Source organism: Syngnathoides biaculeatus, chromosome 15 (assembly GCF_019802595.1).
Source record: "Syngnathoides biaculeatus isolate LvHL_M chromosome 15, ASM1980259v1, whole genome shotgun sequence".
Lineage (NCBI taxonomy): Eukaryota > Metazoa > Chordata > Actinopteri > Syngnathiformes > Syngnathidae > Syngnathoides > Syngnathoides biaculeatus.
In genome coordinates this window covers 17,303,107-17,327,639 of record NC_084654.1, presented here as the reverse complement: position 1 = coordinate 17,327,639, position 24,533 = coordinate 17,303,107, and the positions used below count along the sequence as shown (strand labels likewise).

At 42.8% G+C, this 24,533-nt stretch overlaps 2 protein-coding genes across 3 annotated transcripts; one reads left to right on the top strand and one right to left on the bottom strand.

The window, feature by feature from the left end:
• Positions 1-321: 321 nt before the first annotated feature.
• selenon (selenoprotein N) lies at positions 322-9,281 on the top strand. The gene is made up of 12 exons (XM_061844442.1): positions 322-841; positions 1,832-1,949; positions 2,021-2,151; positions 2,832-3,044; positions 3,136-3,260; positions 3,839-3,976; positions 4,064-4,145; positions 5,886-6,074; positions 6,148-6,253; positions 7,437-7,549; positions 7,737-7,838; positions 7,923-9,281. Exons 1-12 carry the CDS (start codon positions 656-658, stop codon positions 8,100-8,102), a joined length of 1,683 nt encoding a protein of 560 aa, XP_061700426.1. The 5' UTR covers positions 322-655; the 3' UTR covers positions 8,103-9,281.
• Positions 9,282-9,738: 457 nt separating this feature from the next.
• Positions 9,739-24,519, bottom strand: si:ch211-15d5.11 (oxidation resistance protein 1). Of its 2 annotated transcripts, none has more exons than XM_061844440.1 (16): positions 24,360-24,519; positions 20,914-21,030; positions 19,072-19,286; positions 18,506-18,579; positions 16,975-17,085; positions 16,436-16,588; positions 15,223-15,354; positions 14,951-15,135; positions 13,470-13,783; positions 13,240-13,402; positions 11,920-12,103; positions 11,727-11,843; positions 11,332-11,484; positions 11,161-11,256; positions 11,007-11,080; positions 9,739-10,236 (listed from the first exon to the last, which is right to left on the bottom strand). In XM_061844440.1, exons 1-16 carry the CDS (start codon positions 24,479-24,481, stop codon positions 10,101-10,103), a joined length of 2,346 nt encoding a protein of 781 aa, XP_061700424.1. In that variant the 5' UTR covers positions 24,482-24,519; the 3' UTR covers positions 9,739-10,100. The 2 variants fall into 2 exon arrangements, with proteins under 2 accessions (XP_061700424.1, XP_061700425.1); XM_061844441.1 differs by having other exon boundaries at positions 20,914-21,126; positions 24,360-24,513.
• Between the last annotated feature and the right edge of the window lie 14 nt (positions 24,520-24,533).

Here is a 24,533-nt window from a genome sequence, read left to right as displayed (position 1 = left end):
TTTTTTTTAATTTAAACATCTGTATTTCTACTTAAATGCAGTACTACTGTACATACATGTGTGCATTTTTGGCACCTCTAGGGACAGCTATATCGTCAAAGACTAAATATTGGAAGCAGAAACTGCAGATTCTGATCTAATCTCGCCTCTGGCAGACTAACATGTAATTTAAATTGTTTAGCTGAGATTCCTGGGAGGGGAAAACACCCCCCCAACAACAACAGTAAATACAGTGAAAGACCCTTCCCCTTCCGCAGCATTAAAATCAATTTTTTAACCGAATATATTTCCGGATACTGTATTTCAAAATAAAAGTGAAGCTGTGTCACGGGATATCGTGGCTCTTTTTATAAACATTAGTTTACTTTGAAAGCACAGAGGGAGATTTTTCGAATTGTGTGACATTTCACTCCAACATTTTAGAGCTGGAGACTGGGATAAATCCTCCAGGAATGTGCGGCTAATTTGCTAGCCAGTTGTTTGGGAACTTCGTTCCCCGGGAAGGACGTTCCTCGCCTGCCTCGGAGCCAGCAGGATAGCCGTTACCTCCCACACACAATTAACGAGGGCACCCCTGCATCAAAAGGAAGTCAACTTTTAGACGTTTTTTGGGGGGGATGTTGTTCCGGCCGACATGATTTTGTGATGGTAGAGGATGGCGGCGGACGTGCATAACGAAACCCGCGAGGAGGAGCGCTACGCCGGCCAGACCGGGCAGCGGAGTCGGGGCTCGGGCTCCCGGATCTCCACACGGACGTGCACCCTGCTCCTGGTTGTTGCTGTTCCTCTTCTGGCTTGGGGGGTCAAGTACTATCAAGAATCCGACCTTCTAAAGCGACATGTGAGCTAAACTCATCATCTTAAAGATTAGATTCACACAAAATGCAAATTTTGTGAGGCAAGGATACATCCTGGACATGTTGCCAGGCCGTCGTCTTTCATATTAAGATCACAGGTTTTCATGAAATGTCTATGATCTTGTTTTTGTCAAAATATGCCAAGGATAAAGAATAATAGTACATTTTACACACGCTTTTACTTGTCTTGCTGAAATTAGCCTGTTTTGAGGGACCCTGTGTCATCATGGAAGTAGTTTATCCCTTAAGGGCCAATCAGGAGTCCAGATTTTGTTACCATGATGACTTGGAACTTTGCAACTGGGGAAGCTCATTTGGTCAGTGGGGACTGGATCGCGCCAGGAAGTGTGCAGATTTCGGATAGCGTTGAATACTAAATGACAAAAAGAATCTGCTCACTTTTGGGGTGGTTTTCATGCTTACATTTCCACTTGTGTATTATTTTTGGAGTCTTGAAAGATCCTCGAAAATGATCTTAAACATCTGAGCTGCATTACACGGTCAGATTTTCAGAAATAGGCGTGTAGCTGAAGATTTACTTGGTTATTTATTTGAGACTTGAGATGTGGCCAGGGACTCAATTTTTTTTCACATTTAATACAAACATTGGATAAAAAAAAAAACATTCGCAGGAACTGGTGTGCAAATGTACCACTTTTTAGACACTACACATGTCCAGTAGGGTGTGTCTTTTAGTCATGGCTGCTAATAAAACTCAGTGTTTGGTCTGAAATTCACTCCCCCCATTGCCACCCATTGTGTATCTGGCACTCCACATGTGTCTGAGACTTGGCCTATGTGGATGGAACACGTGCAAAGAATCTGTGGCCTCTGGGCGGACCTTTTCCTACTGTTGCCAGTTTTTCTGTGTTTGTGTTCCAGTACCGCAGTTTTTTTCAGAGCAGGCATTGACAAAGAAATCACTCCAGTATGTCTAATGAATGTGAATTTCTCCTCCCACCCCCCACTTTTAGGAGGACAGCGTTCGAACTCTGGGTGCTGAGGGGCTTTTTCTCTTCTCCTCTTTAGACACCAACCATGACCTCTATCTCAGTCCGGAGGAGTTTAAACCGGTTGTTGAGAAACTCACAGGTATGTCAGACTTAAGACTTCAATTCCACCCTTCAGTGATCGATGACACGCTCTCATCCTGTTTTCAACAGGGATTTCACCGCCGGGGGAGACTGAAGAGGAGGTGATCGAGGACCCAGATGGGGAAACTTTAACACTGGAGGCCAAAATGGAGCCTCTGCTTATGGACTCCATGACAAAAAGCAAAGATGGCTTCCTTGGGGTAAGAGCAAAACCAGTAAAATGATAATGTGGAAAAAAGGGGCGGCACGGTGGAACAGCTGGTAAAACCTTTGACCTCATAGTTATGAGGTCCTGGGTTCAATCCCGGACTCAACTCTGTGTAGTTTGTATGTTCTCCCCGTGCCTGTGTGGGTTTTCTCCGGGCACTCTGGTTTCTTCCCACGTTTGAAAAACATGAAACATTAATTGGACACTCTAAATTGCCCCTGGGTGTGATTGTGAGTGCGGCTGTTTGTCTCCATGTTCTCTGCAATTGGCTGGCAACCAGTTCAGGGTGTACCCCGCCTCCTGCTCATTGACAGCTGGGATAGGCTCCAGCACTCCCTGCGACCCCTGTGAGGATAAGTGGCAAAGAAAATGGATGGATGGCTGTGGAAAAAAATGATTAAAAAATAGGTGTCACACTTGATCAATTACCCTCGACTAATCGATCGTCACATTAATCAATACATATTTTAAAATAACCCAACTCCTGCTAGTAAAGGACAACGCTTGAAAAGTAATGTACAACACTTAAAAGGCAAATAAAAGACGACATCATAGTCTAAAAAAATAATGAGAACCGATGGTGGCAAAAGGAGAAAGTCGGATTCTTACTGACAGACCACAATTAGCCCTAAAAGTTTGTGGAATTGATGATAAGGAGCGTGAATGTTGCAGGTCTCCCACAGCTGCCTGAGTGGTCTGCGCTCCTGGAGTGGTCCATCCGTGCCTTCGTCTTCCTTCTTCGCCAGCCAGTTCAGGGTCTTCCTCCCTCCGAAGAACAAGCAGGAGGTAGGAGACACTTGGTGGGTGATACCCAGCGAGCTCAACATCTTCACGGGGTACCTGCCCAACAACCGCTACCACCCTCCCACGCCCAAGGGCAAAGAGGTATCTTAAAAAAAAAAAAAAAAAAAAAAAAGATTCTGCTCACTTCAAAGCAAAATAAACATGACATGTTGCGCTTTTGTTCCCGCTGCAGGTTCTCATCCACTCGCTGCTGAGCATGTTTCACCCTCGACCCTTCATCAAATCTCGCTTTGCACCTCAGGGCACCATCGCGTGCATACGTGCCAGGAACGATTTCTATTACGACATTGTTTTCAGGTGAGGGGAAGCACAGTCTGATCTCAGGTCTGTTTTCACAATGGTCCTCATTCACATCTTGAAGTCGATTTTAATTCTTATTAATAATGAAAGCATATATGAGAGCACACGGTGTGATCGCTGCCATTGAGGAGCATTGGTTGAGCACATTTAGAATTACATTTCAAAGAAGGGAAATTCAAAGGGATGTTTGCCATTTCAAAACTGCGAGTAAAATTTAAGTCAAGTGTTGTTTTGGGCAGTTGTTGTAGTTTAATTTCTTATCTTAAAATCTTTTGGATGAAAATGTTTATATTGTCATTTCTATACTTGATAGTCGACAAAAACTTTCATGTTTTTACGATTTAAATAAAAATGCATTTCAACTCATATTTTTTACAAAATGGGACCCTAAAAAATAGAAATCAATCAAAATAAAATGTTTGATAGCTTTCTGACCACATTACTTAAAAGTATAATAATGAAATATCATCTACCTGCATGGATTGATGAATATAAATTGTGTCCCCAAATATGGTGCTTACAAAAAACTGTTGTCCTTTTCACACAAACTCCACCTTTTTTTATTCCTGAAACAGGATTCATGCAGAGTTCCAGCTCAACGACGTCCCGAACTTTCCCTTCTGGTTCACGCCGGGCCAATTCACAGGCAACGTTGTCCTCTCGAAAGACGCCTCTCACGTGCGACACTTTCACCTCTACGTCCCCAGTGACAAGTAAAGCCCTCTCAAATTGCACATCTCATAATTCAAGCACGTTAGCAGAATTGCAGTTGTAGTGTTCCTTTTCTGTCTGTGTCACAGGTCTCTGAATGTGGACATGGAGTGGCTGTACGGCGCCAGCGAGAGCAGCAACATGGAGGTGGACATCGGTTACCTACCGCAGGTAAAACCTGTTCAGCTACTTTGTGCCAATATCCATCGTATGATGTGCGCTGCAGAGTCAGCTGGTGGAGTTGATGTTCAGCTCGCCCTATGTGTGCTTTTAGCCCCACCCACAAAATCAGGAGAATTCAAACAGGAAAAAGAATGTTCGAGCTATAGCTCAACAAGTCCGCACTATGTTTTTAGCACCTCAAACATACTTAGAAACAAAATAGATACCGTAATTTCCGGCCTACAGAGCGCACCTGATTAAAAGCCTCACCCAGTACATTTGTAAAGGAAATACCATTTGGTACATACATAAGCCGCACCCATGTAAAAGCCACAAGTGCCCACATTGAAACCCACATTGAAACAAAAGATATTTACAAAGAAAGATGGTACACAGAGAGTTTTCCAAGTTTTAATACCTTAGTTTAGCTTGACATAACAACAACACGGTAGCATGAACAGGGCTGTTAAAAAAAACCAAAACAAAAACATACTCGTAAAAAAAAAAAACAGCCTTGGCAGCTCCACAGTAACAATGCGGTAGCACCACACTAACAGGGCTGGCTAAAAAAAAAAAAATCCCAAAAATACCTAAATCACTGAGACACGGCAGTTACACGGCAGCAACATGCTAGTACAGTGGTAATGCTAGCGCGGCGCTAACACGGCCGGTTTTAAAAAAAAACATACCGATAAAAATCACTGAGACACAGCAGTAACACAGCAGCAAGAGGCTAGCACGGTGCTAACAGGGCCGATTTATAAAAAAAAAAAAAAAAAAAAAAAACATACTGGTAAAAATCACTGAGACACAGCAGCATGCTAGCACAGCGCTAACAGGGCCGTTTAAAAAAAAAAAAAAAACATACCGGTAATAGTCACTTCCTCGCCACATTGATTCCACCGGTCTCACTCTTACCTTTTCCGCTCGAGTGCGCCCTTGCGGCCGTAAGAAAAAATGCACAAATTAGCCGCATCACCGCATAAACCGCAGGGTTGAAAGCGTGTGAAGAAAGTCACAGCTTATAGGCCGGAAATTACGGTATCTGCTTAGATCCTCTTTAAACGAGAAAACCCAATCTTTTTTGCACCACGGACTGGTTTCACGTGCTGTTAAGACTTATTAAGACAGAATTTCGTAGCCACTGTGCAGCGAGACCAAGACGCCCGCGAAGTCTGGGGCCTCGTCAGTGGCTCATCAGCACTCAGCCACTGTCGCCAACCCACCAGTGGTGCCATTTCCAGGGGAGTTTGTCATGCAGTGTTAGCTCGTGGCTAAGATCAACTGTACTGGGAAAGGAACAAATCAATTTATGAAGTGATTTCATTCAGTACATTTACTTAAAAAAACACTTTAGAACAATTTGGAAATCCAAAGACCTGTTTTAATTTTAGTGCGCAGGCGGAACATCTATATCCACCCCCACCCAGTGATCACTTGATGGCAGTGATGAAATGTGCAGCATAGTAAAGTAGGTTGGCAAGCTGGTGAACTGACGAAAAGGTGGACTGAGTCCATCTGGGTGAGTTGACCAAGAACAATGAAATTGATCAAAGAGATTGAGTCAGGAATTTAGAGAGAATAGAGATGGTGAAATGCAAATAAAGGGTGGGTACAGTAGAGGTAGTGGGGGGGGCTTTGGGACACTCCCAGTGGTTGGGGACAAGTTCTATGCAAAGAAAAGGTGGGAGTCTAAAATCTCAGGGGTGTGGCTAGGAGGGAAAAGGCACTTCTATCCCCGTTTGACAGATGGAGTTGAAGTCCACCGGGCCGTCCACTCCCTCCATCATCACGGACGAGGAGGGCAACGTCATCGACAGCCGAAGCGGCAGCGCCGATCCGATCCGGTTTGTCTTCGAGGACATCGACTGGAGCGCAGAGATCGACCCGAAAGAAGCCGCCCGTCTCCTGGAGGTCACCCTGTACCCCTTCAAGAAAGTAAGCGCGACGTCGCTGTGGTGTTGCCCGACGTGTCGCTTCAATTGCTGTCCCGCACTGGGCTGGGCCGCAGGTTTCCTACCTGCCGTTTTCGGAGGTCTTCCAACGGGCAGAGGCGGAGAACAAGTTGGTGCATTCCATTTTGCTTTGGGGCGCACTAGATGACCAGTCCTGCTGAGGTGAGACCATCAAGTGCAAACTCGACAGACAAGCGCATCATTATTTTTTTGGTCTAAATAACAGATTTGATGTCTTTTTTTTTTCAATATTTGTAAGGGAGGGGTGTGGTTGTTACACTGTTGTTCTACACTAAAACATATGTAATAATTATAGTAAATATGTGTTAAAGACACTCCTAGTCTATAAATCTATAACAATAAAATGTGGCACTAACCGAGCGTTGTCTTGTGCGACATGATATCATTCATGGTGCACAGTGAGAAACTTTGACCAATTATGTCAAGACTGCTGAAATACTGTAAACATAAAGGAGGGAACCAAATGCGTGGCTCATTTGGGATGGGCAAGTATTTACTCATCTTCTGCGGGATCAAAGATGCAATAAGATAATTTGGTTGTTAATGTGCCTTTGCCAGAAACCTACTAACCATCTAATCAAAAATGCCATCATGCCATATTTATATTGCTCATAACCCTGCGGTGGCATACAATTCAACCTCTAAAGGGGTGCGGTTCACATTATTTCCAAGACATTGACAGTCAACTAATTTTTCATTTGTAAAAAAAAGTAAAGTGTGGACATTTAATAACGATTTTATGATCGGCACAGGGCGGCATGGTGGAGCATCTGGAAAGCTTTGGCCTCACAGTTCTGAGGTCTCTGGTTCAATCCCGGATCCACCTGTGTGGAGTTTGCATGTTCTCCCCGTGCCTGCGTTGGTTTTCTCCGGGCACTCCAGTTTCTTCCCACATCCCAAAAACATGGAACATTAACTGGACACTCTAAATTGCCCCAAGGTGCGATTGTGAGTGCGGCTGTTTCCCTCGATGTCCGCTGCGATTGGCTGGCGACCAATTCTGGGTGTACCCCACCTCCTGCCCGTCGACAGCTGGGATAGGCTCCAGGACTCCCGTGACCCTCGTGAGGATGTGGCTAAGAAAATGGATGGATGGATGGACGGATGGATGATCGGCACAGTTTGACTGTGGAACAAATAAATTCACTTTCCATGGAACAGATTTTCTGACACTATGACATCTCCTCTAAATGTATAAAGAGAGCTATAATCTTCAATTTATTCTCATCTTCGGCAGTTCCACCACATATGTTTGCACATACGTGGCGTCGGAGTGGGTGCCTAAACGTCTGCACCTCTCGCTTACCCTATCTCTGGTCTGCAGGTTCTGGGCGGACTCTCCGGGAGACGGTCCTGGAAAGTTCGCCCGTCCTGGCTCTGCTCAACCAGAGCTTTGTGAGCAGCTGGTCTCTGGTCAGAGAGCTGGAGAACATGGAGGTGAGAACTCCTTCAGGAACCTGCTGCTTTTATAAAACCACATCTTTACGACACAGACACATGATGCTATTTTTTTTTTTCCACAATTTAGAACAGTTCCCAGGTATTTTGATCAAATATCTCTGTAGTACTGAAAATTTATTTTTCTGTAATTTGTCACTTTTAATAAACACTTCCTTCTCTCCAGGCTGATGAGCGTAGCCCCGCACTGAGTGAAAAGGCTCGCTTGCACCTTGATAAGTACACCTTCCCTGTTGAGATGATGGTGGCCCTGCCAAACGGAACCATTGTATGTAACCTCACTCTTTATGTTGGAGACACAAATGCAGTTACCGGTAATAGGATCACAACACAGACAGCGTTCTTCTCCTAGGTCCATCACATCAACGCCAACTTCTTCCTGGACCAGACGGCCATGAAGCCCGATGAGGGGGAGGGGCAGGAGGGAACCACCTTCAGCTTCTCTGGAGTGTTTGAAGACCCCTCCACATCCACTTACATCAGCTTTTTGAAGGAGGGGCTGGAGCGGGCTAAGCAGTACCTGCCACAGTAGAATGTGTGCGGATGTAGGCCTGTATTGTACATGTGTGTATTTCATCATTCCTCTGGCTACTGAACTGTGACTTAAAAAAAAACAACTTTTAAGTGGCAAAGAGTAGAGAGCTGCTCAGGCATTATTTGTTGGCATTCTACCAAATTAAGAAAAATCACATAAGGCCTTCTTGAACCAATTTAATGTTACACGACGCGCACATTTTTTTTTTCAGCTTTCAGGACGAACCTAAAATGCTGTGAAATCTGTGCCGGTGAACTTTGACCTAAACTCTTGAACGCAAGTTGCAAACTTTTCAGCGTTTGATGACTTCTTGCACAACTCGCTCGCCACAACGCTTGTTGTGAATCAATTAATATATTTTTAACAATTTGTGAGGAGGGTTATGCATGTGGTAAGTGTACACATTTGAGGTGTTACACACTGAAGCGTGGCTTCCTGGCACCTTTTGGCAGTTTGTGACGGTGCTGCCTGAAAGCTTTTCTCGGGCCGGGCAGAACCTGATGATAGTTGCTGATAAAGCGTGCTGGAGCAACCCCCCCGTCTTACTCCCTCCGTGGGCCCTGGCGCAGGAGGAAAATGTCTCCCATCCATCTCTGGTGCACAAGAGGAATTAAGTCACAGTCAAAATATTTTGAAATTTTTTAGTTCAGTGCAATGTGAAGAAGTAATGAGCAGCTTGCACATATTTGATAGCTTTTATGTAAATTTGTTGGAAAAAGCTGCACAGTCTGCCTGCGTTTTTTTTTTTTTTTTAAGTTTGCCATGGGGAAAACCAGCACCAAAGAAGAATGTTATACAGTAATTTGTATCATTTATAGTAATTGACTCTTAGCTAGAGTGATAGTCACATATCAATCTGATAAGATGCCTGGTTCACATGGATTCATCTGAAAGGAACCAAATATTGTAGGTTAGCTCAAAGCAAAGCAATGCTAGATGTTGTCCTTTCGATGGCCCAGATTATTATTTTTTTTTTTTTTGCGTTATTTCCTGTTACAAAAAAATGGAAATAGTAATTGTCATTTTTTTTCTTTTACCCTGTGGAGAAGGCAAAAAGCCACACTTGATTATTGCTAATTCCAAATGAGGTGTCTGTATTTTAAACACTGATTAAGTACATTTTGTACCAGACAAAATAAACTTTTTTTTTTTAAACCAACATTGTGATCGCTTAACACTCCACATGCACATTTGCTTTAAAATGTGATTTTTAAAAAAAAAAAATTAAATAAGATGCACAAACTGAGCTCAATGTCTACAGAATATAAAAATATTTCTGCTTTCAAAGATGATGTGCAAAAGGCATTTATTTCATGTTGATTATTGTAGTTGAACAGCTATATTGCATCAACCAGATGCCCAACATTCTGGTTACCTTTATTGGCTTCATAAGAGGTGCAAAATATGAAACACCTCACTATGATGCTGTTGATTTCAAGGCCATTTTCAGACTGATGTTACCTTCCAGATTGAAAAGTCACAACTTTTTAAAGAGCAGACCTTTTGACCTCTTATTGTAGCTCAACTAGATTGTGCGAGTTTATCTAATTTTGCTTTTGAATCTAAATTCCATTTTTAATCAGCAACAGCCACAGCAGTATCAGAGATGAGCCAAAAATAATGAAAATTGTGATAAATTCTAAGTACAGATTGTATTTTACTCAGCCTGTGACACTTGACGGCATTCTGTCAAGAAGGGAGCTTTAGCCTATGTAACACGCGAGTATTAGTACACAATATGACACTGTTCAAGAGCATTCTATACAAACTTAAATGTTTACAGGGCTGGGCGTGAAGATGCACGACTGATTCACACATGGCGCAAAGTTCAAAGTCTGAAAGTGTGCCCGCAGGAATAAGTCATCCATGAAATTGTCCCTTCTAGCAGCCTGTGCTCCAAAGTCTTGACTCATCCATTTGACCTGACCGGTACTATGAAATGACAGCCACATTGAAACTCTATGTCAGTCGCAGCAAGTGACCAGTGAAGACGCCTCAGCTGAACGTCCACACCTCCAGCTCCATGACTCGGAAGTCGTCGGTTTCTGAGAGGCAACAGTTATTGAAGGTGTAACAGGGGCTGCTGCGGCCTTGGTAGAGATTCTCATCCACCCACAGACCGAAGTGACCGCTGTGGGAAGTAGGCGGGAAAAAAAATTAAAATACACTCAGAAATGTTCATGAAGTCGAAATAGCAGACAGTATGAGGAGAAGTTTGGACCACTGGAAATTGCAAAATGTTGCATGTACGGTGGTTATAGGTAATGCGCTAGTCGTTTTATTTTAAGAATTTGTTCCTGTACACTTAAAATGAAAAGCATTCTACCAGGTGAAAAACATCCATCCAGCCATTCTCCAGACATCTTGTCCTTGTTTGGGTCTGACAGGCCAGCTGGTGCCTGGCCCAACTGACAAAAGCGAGATTTGGGGCTACACTTTGGACAGATCCACCCAAACGCAAGACAAATCTGGACAAATGACCAAGTATACTCATATTCACAACTATGGAAAATTTGATGAGAGAGCTTAACCATGCCCCTCGGAAATGTGCGCCAAATATGCTGACCACCAATACTTTCTTATAAAACACATTGTATTAGAGCCATAATAAGATGGTTGTGGGGACTGGAACGGATTAATACCATTTCCATTGAATTCAGTTTGGAAAGATGATTTCAAGTACAAGTGTTTTGAGTTATGGTGGTCATCAAAAATTTTTAACTCCTATTTGACAGCACCATTGTAGTTGCTTGTCACCAAGATGCCACCAAATCAATATTTTTGTTTGTTGGGGAATAGGTGAGTTTTTAAGCAAAGAGCGGAGAATAGGCTCTTTCCCCAAAATCTGCAAATTGACAGTTGCTGAACCGCAAATATGCGAGGGTTCACTGTAAACCTTACCTTCCTCCGCCAATGGCGAATGAGTCCAAGTCCCCTTTAATGAAAAAGGAATTTTCCCCAGTCCACCTGAAGCACTGCGGAAACAGGGAAAGTACACTGACTCACAAAGCAGTTCTTCAAATACCAGCTTCAGCTCACATAGCAGGACAATTACCTTGAATCGAGGACGCAACATGAAGAGAAAGGTTTCTCCCGTGCCGTAAAACGCCTCACTAATCCTCAGCGGGTGCGACAGGAAAGCCCCGAATACCTGAGAAAGCAAAGAAGTTACGCCACGAGTGGTAGTCGCTCCGCGCTTCTGAGCCGTTTAAAGAGGAGACTTCACCTCGTCCAGAGAGTCTTTTATGACGACGAGAGCGGGCGAGTCCGTGGCGCTCACTTTGCGGTAGAGGGACCGGAGGCTGGAGCCGTGGAGAGACGTGCTGTAGGCCAGCTGCCAAGTGTGGCCCACAGTCTTGGGGGGCAACTCCTTGAACAGCTGAGAAAAGATGAGGTGATGACCAAGAATCATATGTGGGCAAAAGTATTATTGGCTGACACATACACACACACACACAGTGACGATCATGAGGACTAAAATAATCACTGCATCTCGTGTATATTTTGGCATTACATGCATGAAGCATGACGATAAACATCAAATTTTGGTCGCTAATTAGTAGATTGTTGATAATAGTGCTGTGTCTGTATATGTGATGCTTGTTCGTGTGGTTCATTCACCTCTCTGACATGCGAGGCTTCCAAAATGTGACTTTTCTCCACAATAGCATGAAGTCCTTCAGGGTCCCGGTCAGTGAGCAGCCCTGGCTTATCCCTGTTGTCCTCCATCAACACCATCTGCAGAAGAGAACACAACTTTGTTCGACAAAATGGAACACGCCATTATTTGCGGTGTCGTACGCAAACCACTCACCTCCCAGTCGTCCCCCGAGCTATACTGCTTCTGTAACGCTTCCCCCTCCTCTTCGTCGTCGTCGTCCTCCACCAGTACGAACTCCTCTTCGTCGTTATCCGCCTCCCCGTCTTGTACTCCTCCTCCCTTGAGCAGGCACAAGTCGGGGCGACGTTCCTTGAGGAAGGCGTGGAGCTCGTTGGAGCTAAGCGCGAGGACAGAAAGCGGTCATTCAGGACACCTTGAGTGGGTAAACGGCTCAGCAGCTGCGTAAACAAGCTGGCAAACAAGAGGGTGAATGAACAACCTGAGCGGCTCCTGAACACGACTTTTAGTGTGTCAGTTGGTCAATTTATTTGGTCTAATATTAACTCAGATTTGATGAGACACTTGATTGGTTAGTTCTTCTGTAGTGTGCCGGACAGTTCATTTTTCATATCATAAAAGACATTGTGGACAACTTTATGCTTCCAAATTTTCTGAGAAGTAGTCCGTAACTTGGCTGGATCAGTGTGGTGTGGAAGAACTGACCTCATGGCATCAAACATATTTTAAAAAGAGATGAAAAGATGGCAACACGGTGGCTCAGCTGGTAAAGCGTTGGCCTCACAGTTCTGAGGACCCGGCCACGCCCGTGTGGAGTTTGCATGTTCTCCCCGTGCCTGTGTGGGGTTTTCTCCGGGCACTCCAGTTTCCTCTCACATCCCAAAACATGCAACATTAATTGGACACTAAATTGCCCCTAGGTGTGATTCTGAGTGTGGATGTTTGTCTCCATGTGCCCTGCGATTAGCTTGGAACCATTTCAGGGTGTACCCTGCGTCCTGCCCGTTGACAACTGGGATAGACTCCCTCGTGAGGATAAGCGGCAAAAAAAAAAAAAAAAAAAAAAATGGCCGGATGAGATGAAAAGATTTTTTTTTTTTAAATTTCAGGAGGGGTTTCCCAAAATAATATAAGTGAATCTTTTGCAGGCCGGTATACCACGGATGACTTCACGGCTAAGCGTCGCATTTCTGACGCGGTTTGTTAAGAGGGTGATTCGAACCGGCAACACAACGGATAACCACGCCACTTCTGAATCCATCCGTCAGCGAGATCTTCAAAGTGGGCACACTAAAGATGACCTTGCAGTTAACTGTGCCACTTCTGGAGCCGTCTGGCAAAGTCCCTCAAACTGGGCAGACCACAGATGACCAAATAGCTAACAGAATACTTGATGACTTTCTTGAGGGAGATGTGGGATTTATGAGTCTTCAAAAGACTAAAAGTCAGGTGATACATTAGCACGCTCTCGTATTTTTGCCTTTAAGACCACTTCAATTGTATGAGTCAGTGTACCTCTCCTGTGATAGGGCGATCCAAGCTTCCCGTCTTACGGCGCTCGCTTCAGTTATGCCAAACTGAAACCCTCCGCCGTGCTTTTTCTTTCCAGTTGACGACTGAACCCGCAGCCGCACAAACATGACACACCGGGGGCTTTCTGCCGAGGACCCAAACGGCGCTGGGGATTTGAAAAGCAAAATCTGTGATTTATTTTGAAAACATAAAAACCCACACGCTGTCGCTACCTGTGGGCTGACTCCCGACAGAAGACGACTGCGCCTCATCCGTCTTCACTTGACTGGCCGCCTCTGAAGCGCCGCAGCAGAAGGTGGCAGCCACCCCAAGAGCTCCTCCAGTATCTTCTAACATCTCGGCTGGGTTCTTATCGAGCTGTTCCTCAGACATGTTTCTACTGTCCGTTTGGCCACTTCCCGCTGTAGCCTCCTTTTTGAGATTCAAACTCGAGAGAGCTGCAGGTGCCAGAAGTGAAACCGACTCCGCCTTCTGATCCTGGCTTTTGGAATTGGTCAGCCTATGGAAAAGTTTCTTCCCTTTTCTCCTGAAAACCAAAAGGATAGCTTACTTTATGACCCTTGAGAGGGAAATTCAAATGTCACAGCAACTATAGTCACACATTTATACTCATATTAATCGTATCCATCCAAAATTTTCTTTGCCACTTATCCTCACAAGGGCCGTGGGGAGTGCTGGAGCCTATCCCAGCTGTCAACGGGCAGGTACACCCTGAACTGTTTGCCAGCCAATCGCAGGGCACATCGAGACAAACAGCCGCACTCACAATCCCACCTAGGGGCAATTTAGAGTGTCCAATTAATGTTACATGTTTTGGGGATTTGGGAGGAAACCCACGCAGGCACGGGGAGAACATGCAAACTCCACACAGGAGTCTGGGATTGAACCCAGGACCTCAAAACTGTGAGGCCTACGCTTTACCATCTGAACCAACGTGCCGCCTATTAATACGATAGAAACAAAACATTGCAAAGAGAAACAAGAAACAAACATGAAATGATGAACAAAAACTGCAGGACCTCGACTTTTGAGTGCCCCATCTTTACGACTACCCCATATCTTTATGACTACTACCCTTTTCAAGTTATGAGATGATCCAAAATCAAATGGACAACTGAGCTTCGGTTATGCTGACACTCGAGTTAAGTGTTGGTGGGGGAGTGCCACAGTCGCTGATGTTCATTGAATAGAACACACAGGCAAACACACAAATAGAAAATGAAAACACCCATTGGGAGAATGGAGAAGACACTAACACTGAACTAACCACGTGATAAAAGGACCAACCCAACTTTTCTGCAGCTCTTGACATCGCTCACAACCCTTTAATAACACGTCAACAATGTGTGCGCGCACAAGAGGATTTTAGCTTTTGTACACCTTAGAGAAAAACACTTTTTAACATTCTCTTTCTATTTCACACTACAGAGCTGTTTTTCTTTGTTAAAAACAAAAAAAAACGGTGGTGTATTGTGGGAGGCTGGAACGGATTAATGACATTACAATTCATTTTAATGGGAGGAAAAGGATTTGACTTACTATACGAGTAAATTAATTCACTTGCTTAAACTTCTGAGCCAAAGTAACACTGGAGTCGCATTCTACAGTCCCATTTAAACAGTGAATTCAACTCTTGATGATGGTTACCAGTCTCATTTTATATTTATCAAAATGTTTTGTATTTTTTTTCTACCTGCGCTGGGAGTAGTGGAAGTGAACATGCGAGATGTCTGAGAAGAAGGAGACAGATGCCAGCTTGTCCACGGACAACGACAGGAGGTAATCCTCACAGCCATGCTCTTTCACCAGCGGGTGCGTCTTGCACGGGTCGAAGAAAAGCTTATTCTTTGTCACCAGGAGGATGCCGGAAACCACACCCTGACGAGGACAGGGACAATATATAGTTTTCCATTGACTGCACCCCAGAATTCCAGGACTGGATTTTGAGGGAAGCACTGTACTCACCTTGCGGTCAGTGATGTGGCGGCAGAACAATTTGAGATAAGGGGTCGCGTCTGGACCCTCCCCCTGACAGCACTCAGGCGGTAGAGCCAAAAGGCAGAGCTGTCCGTCGGGCATGGGGACCGCCTCCACATCCTGTTTGCATCAAAAAGTTGTCACATTGTTCGTTGACTGACTGACTGCCTTGATCTCATCTAGATTGGATTTATATTTACAAATATGACGAGATTTTTTTCATTTTTTTATTTGTCATAACTATTTTCTCACATCAAAGACAGAGGTGGCATAAGTACTGTACAGAGACTTGTGACTAGAGTAGAACTATTGATTTAACTCTTGTACATAAAAGCAAAAAACGTGCACTCTGAAGTGTATACAGTAAAAATTCAAATTTTACTATTCATTATATACAATACCCGTTATCAACTTGACACAATGAAAAACAAAACCCTCCCCCCAAAAAAGCAATTTTTTAAAATCAACTCTTAGTGCTCATATTCAGTAGAAAAAGAAAAAAAAAAAATCATGTTACATGGCTATGTTTATGCCTCAGCTTGACTTTGATGCTATTAAAACAAAGTGCTCCCTGATACCTTTGCTAAAATTGCGAACGGAATAAAATAATGCTTAATTGGCTAATAATAACAGGTAAAAATACACCTTACTTGTGGGTATTTTTTAAGATTAAATGGGGATTCCTTGAATGTCAACATCAAATTCTCTTAAATAACAGCATGGATGGGAAAAAAAAAAAAAAAACTTCTCCGGACCTGCTATCGTCGCTAATACTCCTTGATTCACATTCCTCCATGTTGCTGCTGTCCCTGGTTTTTCCCCCCTGCCTTAAAATATACCAAGATCTGAATCTGAGCCAAGATATGAACTGCAGCTGACTTTATTTCTTTTTTTAAATCGTGTGTCCGCTGTAGCGGTTTAAAAAAAAAAGCAAAGAGGCCCATTCTGACAAAAATTAAGGACTTGAAAGTAGTTTGTGTATGGAGAAAATGTAAAAGACAACCCGTAACTTATAAATGATAAAAATAATGTATTCAATATGCATGCTGGAACAATAGTGTCTATTAATAAATTCTAAAATAAGGGCGTAAAAGATGAATCATATCCTCTCCTTTTAGAATGTAAACACACAATGGATTAAAAGCAAGTAAATCAAGATTTTTGGAGTGCAAAAACAAGGCAATACATATCTAGTATTTACCAGTAGTTTGTCATATTCCGCTTCCGGCAAGGGTGACTGGGCAGGAGCAGCAAGTCGATCCAAAGGATCTGGAAGCGTCTCCGGCGTCCTCTTCTCCTTTGGAGCGTCCGGGTCGCCTTCAACGGTGCTCTTGCCCTCGTCTGCTTGCTGCTTCTGTACAAGGGAGGCCATGGTAGGAATGACTCTGACACCGGCAAACAGTGCAGTACTTCCTCTTTATGGCTGCATTCCCCCCCTCCTTTCTCTGTGTTTGTTGTCATAGCAGAGCTGCGCATGACATCGTGAAAGACACTAGCGTCATCGTAAAGGATGCGTATATCGTATGCGTACATTCCGCACATCGGTATCAATCACAAGAGTTTGCCATGGCATCCTTTCGATCATTACAGTTCAACATTTTAAACAGCCATCAGGCTGCAAGTCATGTGTTAGGCAAGTGCTGTTTTTTTTTTTTTTTTTTTTTTTGGTGCATGTCAATTCAAATCCAGGCAGCAAAACAACAAGCGAGGTTGTATCATATGACAAGTGCTGACTCTTACCTCCGTGCGGGCGAGGGAAGAGCACAAAGGTGACGATTGTGACCGGGAGTGGGAACGGGGAGCTGTGTCACCGCCGCTGAAGCGGGATGAGATGCTGAACACTGACTCATCCTTTTTGTGGAAGGGAAAAACAAAATACTAAACGACACTTCATAGAACACTTAATGATACTCCATATGCATGTCCCATTTGTAATTAATCATTATGGGAGACATTTAGCAGGCAAATTGACCATGAAATGATGTTAAGGGACTCAAAGCGCATACTAAAGATAGAATAAATAAGATGTTAAACCACAAGAGTGTTGTTTAAACTACTGCGTTTGAACTCTTCAAATGCACTTTGGTAAAAAAAAAAAAAAAAAAAAAAATTGCTGCATGTGAGTAGTAGCCTCATGGAAAAAAAAAAAAAAACATTTAAAAGTTGACAAACACACATTAGCTTTGCATTGTTGAGCTTCAACTGAAACTCGCAAGCAGGGTTAATTGGAGGCTCCAATTTGTCCGTAAGTGTATAATGTAAGTGTGAATGGTTGTCTATGTAGGACAGACGACAAAAGATATGTATAGTATTGAGCTAAAAAACAGAATTATGCAAGTTAAGCGCAAGGATCACAGATGCGAACAATAAATAGGTCTGACGCGCCTCTTTGAGACAGATGCCCTCAGCAAAAGCTAAGCGGAAATTTCCGTTTACTTTTTAACTCAAGTATATTTATAATTTTGTACTTGTACCTAAACGCCTTTAATTTTCTCAAAAGCCGACGGTGCGCCTTATATATGGATCAATTGAGCCTTTAGTGCAGCTCTATCTACTGGATGCATAACGTAACCACACCCTTCACTGTACCGCCTTATAATGCAGTGCGCCTTATATATGAAAAAAAAATTAAGATAAGGATGCACCTTATAGTGCGGAAAATACAGTATATATTTCTTTTTGACTGACAATCAGTCCATGGTGAACGCCACATCTCCTCCAAAGCAAGCTAAGGTGAGCTCCAACTCACCTGCGACTTTAATGACGACAAGCACTATCAAAGATTAATGATTGAATCTCATTAGTGTGCAAGTCTACTTAATTTTGTGACCTGTTTCTGTCGTTTTTTTTTTTGCACGTATTTAAGCAGAATCAAGTAAGCGTAGCAATGAGGTGAATTTCCGTGCAAAGGTCAACGCAAATCAGACAAGTGGCAAGACTGCCGTTTCTCTGAAAGACGCAAAGGAGAGTTAATTATTCCCATTTAACAGCTTAGTTGATGTTTAAAAAAATAAATAAAGGCAATACCTTCATGTGAACATCAGAAAATATATTCCTCTTGTTGTATTTGCTGTAGAAGCTCTGAAACACATTCATCCTCCCCATAATGGCCAAAGCACTCGTCTAAGAATGAACCTTGGACACGATCATTTCCCAGCCATAAAAATAGTCATATCCGTAAAAGGACATAAACATTTTACAATCAGGGATAACATCTCCCAGTGTCCCTCTCTTTTCTTTTGGATCCACAACTGTAAAGTACGGAACTGACCGTGCTTTTTCCGTCATGTGACAACGGTCCCATTGGATCTTGCTTCACAGCGGTGTTGCCGTCCCATGAGCCGCCTGTGAGGAAACCAAAAAGTCATGATCACAAGCACAAAACACACACACACACACACACACACACACACACACACACACACACACACTTTTGACTCTGCCATCAACCAACATGAAGTTCGACATCTATCGTGTGGTGTGGTTTGAAAATTTGACCAAAATATGCCTCACAAGTCACGACACGCAGTATTTCAGTATACTGCAGGTACAGTATATGTTTCAGTATATATGGTGTTTCAATATAAATTGTAAATTTTGTAGACTTTTTTTTTTTAATTGTATTGCATGCTAGAAATAAAGTTAAAATCCATCAAAACAGATATTTACACTTGCAAGGCGGTCAAGCATGTTAAAATGTGGACATTACATTGCCTGTATATTTAAAAGGTTTATTCAATTAGTTTGCTTCTGTTAAAAAAAATGACTTTGTGAAAGCTAAAATAATTTGTGTTCCACTTTAAAGGTTCCACAATAATAGCAATGCTTCCAGGGCACCTTGCAGATAATACTGCCGCAGTATCGGGTTTCTGATGTGCGGGATGTGGTCCAGAGGTCGGCCACGTGGGTTTTGGTTCTGATGATGATGATGCTGCTGCTGCTGGTTGCCGGCTGAAGCCTCCTGCAAGCCTCGGGCCTGAGGTTGAGTGTCCAGGGGCCGGGTGGCGAACTGCGAAGGCTGAGAGAGCACCGAGGGCAACTTTGAGCCCAGCCTGAAGGCATAAAATGAAAAGGATATATGTTATTTATTTGTTTGTGACATTATATTTACTGTATGTGTGTGCATCTGACTAGCTTAGCTTTTTTTGTTGACTGTTTGTTCCAACATTTGACTTGGATGGACTGATCTTCCATCCAATCCAACATTAAAACAAAGTAGCATAGTAAACCTAATTGTGCATCAAAAATAAGGCAGAGGTTTCATTCCTAAAAAGTATGTCATAATTTGGGGCGCACCCAACCGCTCACCTACAGTCCGCTGAGAAAGGCGCCAAAGCACCCTCGACCAATGTTCCCTCTAATTTTTGACGCGTCTGAGCAAACACACGAAGGCCGCGAGCGCTCCTTTTGACCACTGTGAGCAACATCAGACGTATGCACTGCCGTCAATCCGTGTCATCCACTGAAGTTACATGGCTCATTCAAAGGTTCCGATTACATTCCCATCAGAACATTTTTAAGAACAATTTTGTGTTTTTGCAAACTTACACTGAAAATGTCAACAAACAAAAATAAATACATTACAATACAAATACATACCAAGGCAACTATGAACTATAAATTTGAAATGTCGATTCCAACTTTTTTTTTTTTTTTAACCTACAATGATATCCCCGTCTGTTTTTCTTGAAGTAAAACTGAATTATTGCTTGCAGAATATCTTTCGCAATGCAAGTTAAAAGCTGGATGATGCTCCCTAACATTTTTAGGGTTAATGTTATGTTGCCTCCTATATTTAAAATACTGAATTAGCTTTTTGGGCAATGTATCGTCCGTGCTTTCGTCCTCAATCAGGCTAAGCCAAGGTGGAATTTTAACATTATACACCATCTCATCCTGTACTTTCTACTTTGGCTTAAGACCACACCTTTTTTTTTAGTCAAAAAAGAGAAAATGTCTTCCAGTTTCATCACTTTTTCTTCCATTATTTACATACCCCGATGTTCGTAATTATGAGTGTACCCCTTTAAAATGGTTGGGGCGGTGTCAGGTGAACTAGGAAGCAGAGCATGTGGCGGTGTGGCCGAGCAGCACGTCTTTGTGAGAGGCAGTGTGCTGCCGTGTTAAAAAAAAAAAAAAAAAAAAAAAAAGACATCAGGCTGTAGTTTACTGCACTGGATCTGTTTTCCTCTGCGCTGAGAGTGTGCCACAAGTGCGCAAATGCGCAGTCCCGCAGCTTAGAGGGAACATTGCCCACGACTCGAATGAGGATAAGTACTTTTGCGGAGAGATGAATTTGAAACAGAAAAGTCAAAACGGAATAAAAACACATGATAATGAAAGATCCAAAACCGTTAAGGGTTTTAACAATGGGCCAGGATTAGATACATAAAAAAGCCATTTAACATGTTTTTGTCAAATCTCATCAGAATGTTTTAACCCTTTGCTAAGTTTTGCACTCCATTTAGCAACTTGGATTTTTTTGTACAAAAAAAAATAAATGAAATTCTTGTTCACGCCATAATCTGGCACAACACATTCTTTGTGCCACCCTGCCCTTCTTCTGCTCACATAAACAGAAATGAATGAAAGACTAGATTGTGGCACATTTCAACTCAAAAGTCAAAAGCGAGCCAAGAGTGTCCCGTGGCTCGCTTTTATTTCCACAAAATCCCTGACCTGGTCTTCACATTCCCGAAGTAGCCGGTCCGTGTCTTGTCCCTCTGCGGCTTGTGGTCCACGGAGATGTCCACCCTCCTCATAGACTGAGCCATCCTGACGCTGGCTGCGGTCCCACTGTAGAGGGATGAGGGGGTTCAACTGGCATCCTTCCTTCTCCTCTAATTCCCCATGACTGGCCTGCTTTTTTTCCTCTCTCCCGCTCTACATCATCTGCAGCTCACAACACAAGGCGGCTACTTCACTATGGTGTAGGGGCGGGTTGGGTGTGGGGGTCAGGTTGCATTCATGGATGGATTTCTGCAGACGCAGGAAAGTGATCTTTGTGGACTAATGGAGCCAGTTGGCCAATTCGATTAGTGTGTCAAATCATTTGGGAGGGTGTATGCAGGGGGCGCAGCTGGCTTTTGAAGGACACTTATTATGGATTTTTCTTCCCACAAGTTAAAACAGTTTTCGTAATATTGTGTGTGGCATGTTTTTGTCAAAACACCTAAAGCAGGGGTGCCCAGACTTTTTTACCCCCAAGATCTACTTTTCAAGCAGCCAGCCTCTCGCCTGCTACCGACGGTAAGGGGTGCTTCCCACTCAGAAAAGAGAAAATCCCGTCCAGTTTAACCAATTTTTCTTCGATTGTTCACATACTCTGACAGTCATTGCATCTTAAAACAACAGCATCTCTTTTTTAACTTTCTCCATTAATATCGAAAGTAAACATAAGCAGCATGTCTAGCTCGTCTTTGCTCTACGTTGCCCAGACTGTGTTGCTAACTAAAGCAGCGGTGGTGGACGCTGTCATTATAAAACACATTGATGGGCTGGGTAAGAACTGTAACATTTGTAATTATGAGTGTACGTCTTTAAGAGCAGCGTGTCTGCGTAAGTTTAACTAGGAAAAAGAGAGTGCAGCAGAGCAGGAATCCTTATTAGAGAAAGTTCCGTGTGCTGCCTAAAAGAAACCAGTGGCTTCTTTTCATTTATTACAGTACGTATGTCAATTGTGCCATTGGATGTAACAACCAGTCAGCCCTCACTCATTGAAAGACACTGGAAAATGCCACAAACTGAATAGCTGTATGTTATACTTTCAATTTGCATTGGATTGTTATTTTTTTTTGTGCGCAACGCAAAATATCTGCAAAGAAACTGCATCAGCGGTGCACAATTGCGCACGCGTTTAGAGGAGACATTGGCTGGAATTTTTTTTTTTTTTTTTTGGCACGCTGTCCCGCGATCGACCTGAATGACGCATTGAGCACCCCTGACTTAAAGGATCAAAATTTCCACACATATTCTGCACAGGTGTCAAACATTTTTTTTTCCACGGGTATGGACACACTGGCAAACACTCTTGCCCTAACCCTGCTAACAACTTCATGTACAGATCAAGTAAGTGTCTTTACTATAAGACAATCATGTTATATTGATAATTTAAACACAACACTGCTGGTAAACATACTTAAAAGTGAGCTAGTGGATGCTGCATTTCATCACCAGACCGTCGAGTTAAAGTCATCAGTTTGTGTAGCAGCGGAATGGGCCAGTCAACAATTGTACCTAACGCTACTCTGACGTTAGCATCACAAAGTCTGGCTAGCCCACGTGAGTGTGTCACTGGTGGAGAAACTCAGTGTAGGGGTGGTTATTAGGTCAATTAGCCGCAATGGTTCATAAACGTGGTCTGTCAGTGAAGAAACTGCTAGCGCACTGAAAGTTTCAGAAGAAAAACTTTACTTGGTTGTTTAATTTCACTTTGGATACGTGGACAGAAGACAACCAAGTACAGTGCCGTGAAAAAGTATTGGACCCCTTCTCAAAATCTTGTATTTTTACATACTTTCCCCACTTTAATATCAGCAAACATGTAAATATTCAGACATGTAATCCAAGTGAAGTTAAAATGCTGTTTTTAAATGGTGATTTCATGTATTAAAAAGATTCAAAGTTACCTGGTCCTGTATGAAAACACAATGGCCTTGGAAACCTAATACACAAGTGATTAAGTCATCCTTAAGCAGCGGGAACTTAAATCATTCACAAGTTGACTTACTGGTGAGTTTTGGATCCTTATTCTGCTGCAGAACCCAAATGTGCTTCTGTTTGAGGTCACGAACCGATAGCTTAACATTGTTTTCCGGATTTCATGTCACAGAGCAGATTTTGTTGTTCCATTAAACACTGCTAATTCTCCAGGTCCTGGAGGAGAAAACAGCCTTCCACCTTGTTTGATTCCTGGTCGGTAGTTATTTTTCTGAAATGCTTTGCTATATATTTACACCTGATGTAATGAGACATTCCGAAAAGTTCAACCTTTCATCTCGACTGTCCATATAATATTTTTCAGCTCTTTTGTTCGTTTTTGCAAACATAAGACAAGTCCTTATGTTCTTTTTGGTCAGCAAGGGTTTTTTGCATTGGAATTCTGTCACGAATGCTATTTTTGCCCAGTTTCATTATTATTGTTGTGTCATGAAAACTGACCTTAACGGAGGCATGCAGTTCTTTAGATGTTGTCCTGAGTTCCTTTGTGGCCTCCTGGATGAGTCACTGCTGTTCTCTATTAGTGTAATCTTTGTAGGGCGGCCATTCCTGAGAAGGTTCACTGCTTTACATTTTCCTCACGTGAGAATCATGGTTCTCCCTGTGGTTCGCTGGACTCCTCATCCTTTAGAAAATGCTTTGTAAACCATTCTTGACTGATAGATGTCATTTTGTTGATTGTTTTTAATTTGTTTGGATTGTGTCATTTTGTTGTAGCTTTGTGAGATCTTTTGTCCTAGATGTTCTGTTTAAGTGATTTCTTGATTGAACGCGTCTGGAAGTAATCATGCTTGGGTGTGATCAAAAGATGTTATTACCCATGATAAATTCATGATTTACAAAGATTGACATGACATGATTTACTTTATCCACGCAGTTCAAGGTAACTGACTATTTCTTTCCACTTAATAAATAAAATTCGCACTTAAAAATAGCATTTTATGTTCATTTGAGTGATATTTACATTCGTTTGATGATCCTTAACAAAGTTAAAAAAAAAAACCAATGCAAACATATAATTTAAGAAGGGCAGTTAATACTTTTTCATGGCATATAATCACATTTTTTGTCTTATTGTGAAACTGCGCTAAAGGTGTCAGTCATTGCACTCTACTATGGGCTGCGTGGAGACATGAATGGTGCATTGGACAGAATTATCAAATCACAGCACTGAAGTGGCTCATTCCACCTTTATAGCTGGTGGTGATTGTGTTTGCTTACTTCTCACGTGTTCGTCTCGCCTCCTTTTACAACGCATGCAAATAATCGCGTTGCTTCCAGGAAGTGTTGTTGGGTGTGTGTTAATCACAGGGAAAGTACAGAAACGGACGAGTCGCGTAACAACACGGCAATTTCTAAATGAATGAATGAATGACGAGTCAGGAGCTGTAGAAGCTTTCACGTACCGGTCACTCGCAGAGGGAGGCCGATAGCCACGGTCCTGTGATTGCAGTGTTATGATATCATCGCAAGCCAAGACATTGCTGCGTTCACTGTCCTCCCACTGACTCTCTGCGGTTCTTCTCATGAGCACGACCGACTTCCTGCTAAAGCGGAAGTAGGATGGCGGGAACTGTCAA

Coding starts and splice junctions, on each gene's coding strand:
- si:ch211-15d5.11 (XM_061844440.1), bottom strand. CDS start 24,481: ATGAGAAGAACCGCAGAGAGTCAGTGGGAGGACAGTGAACGCAGCAAT. Junction 16,589..16,974: donor CTTCCCTCGCCCGCACGGAG/GTAAGAGTCAGC, acceptor TCCCTTGTACAG/AAGCAGCAAGCAGACGAGGG. Junction 10,237..11,006: donor TTCGCCATTGGCGGAGGAAG/GTAAGGTTTACA, acceptor TACTTCCCACAG/CGGTCACTTCGGTCTGTGGG.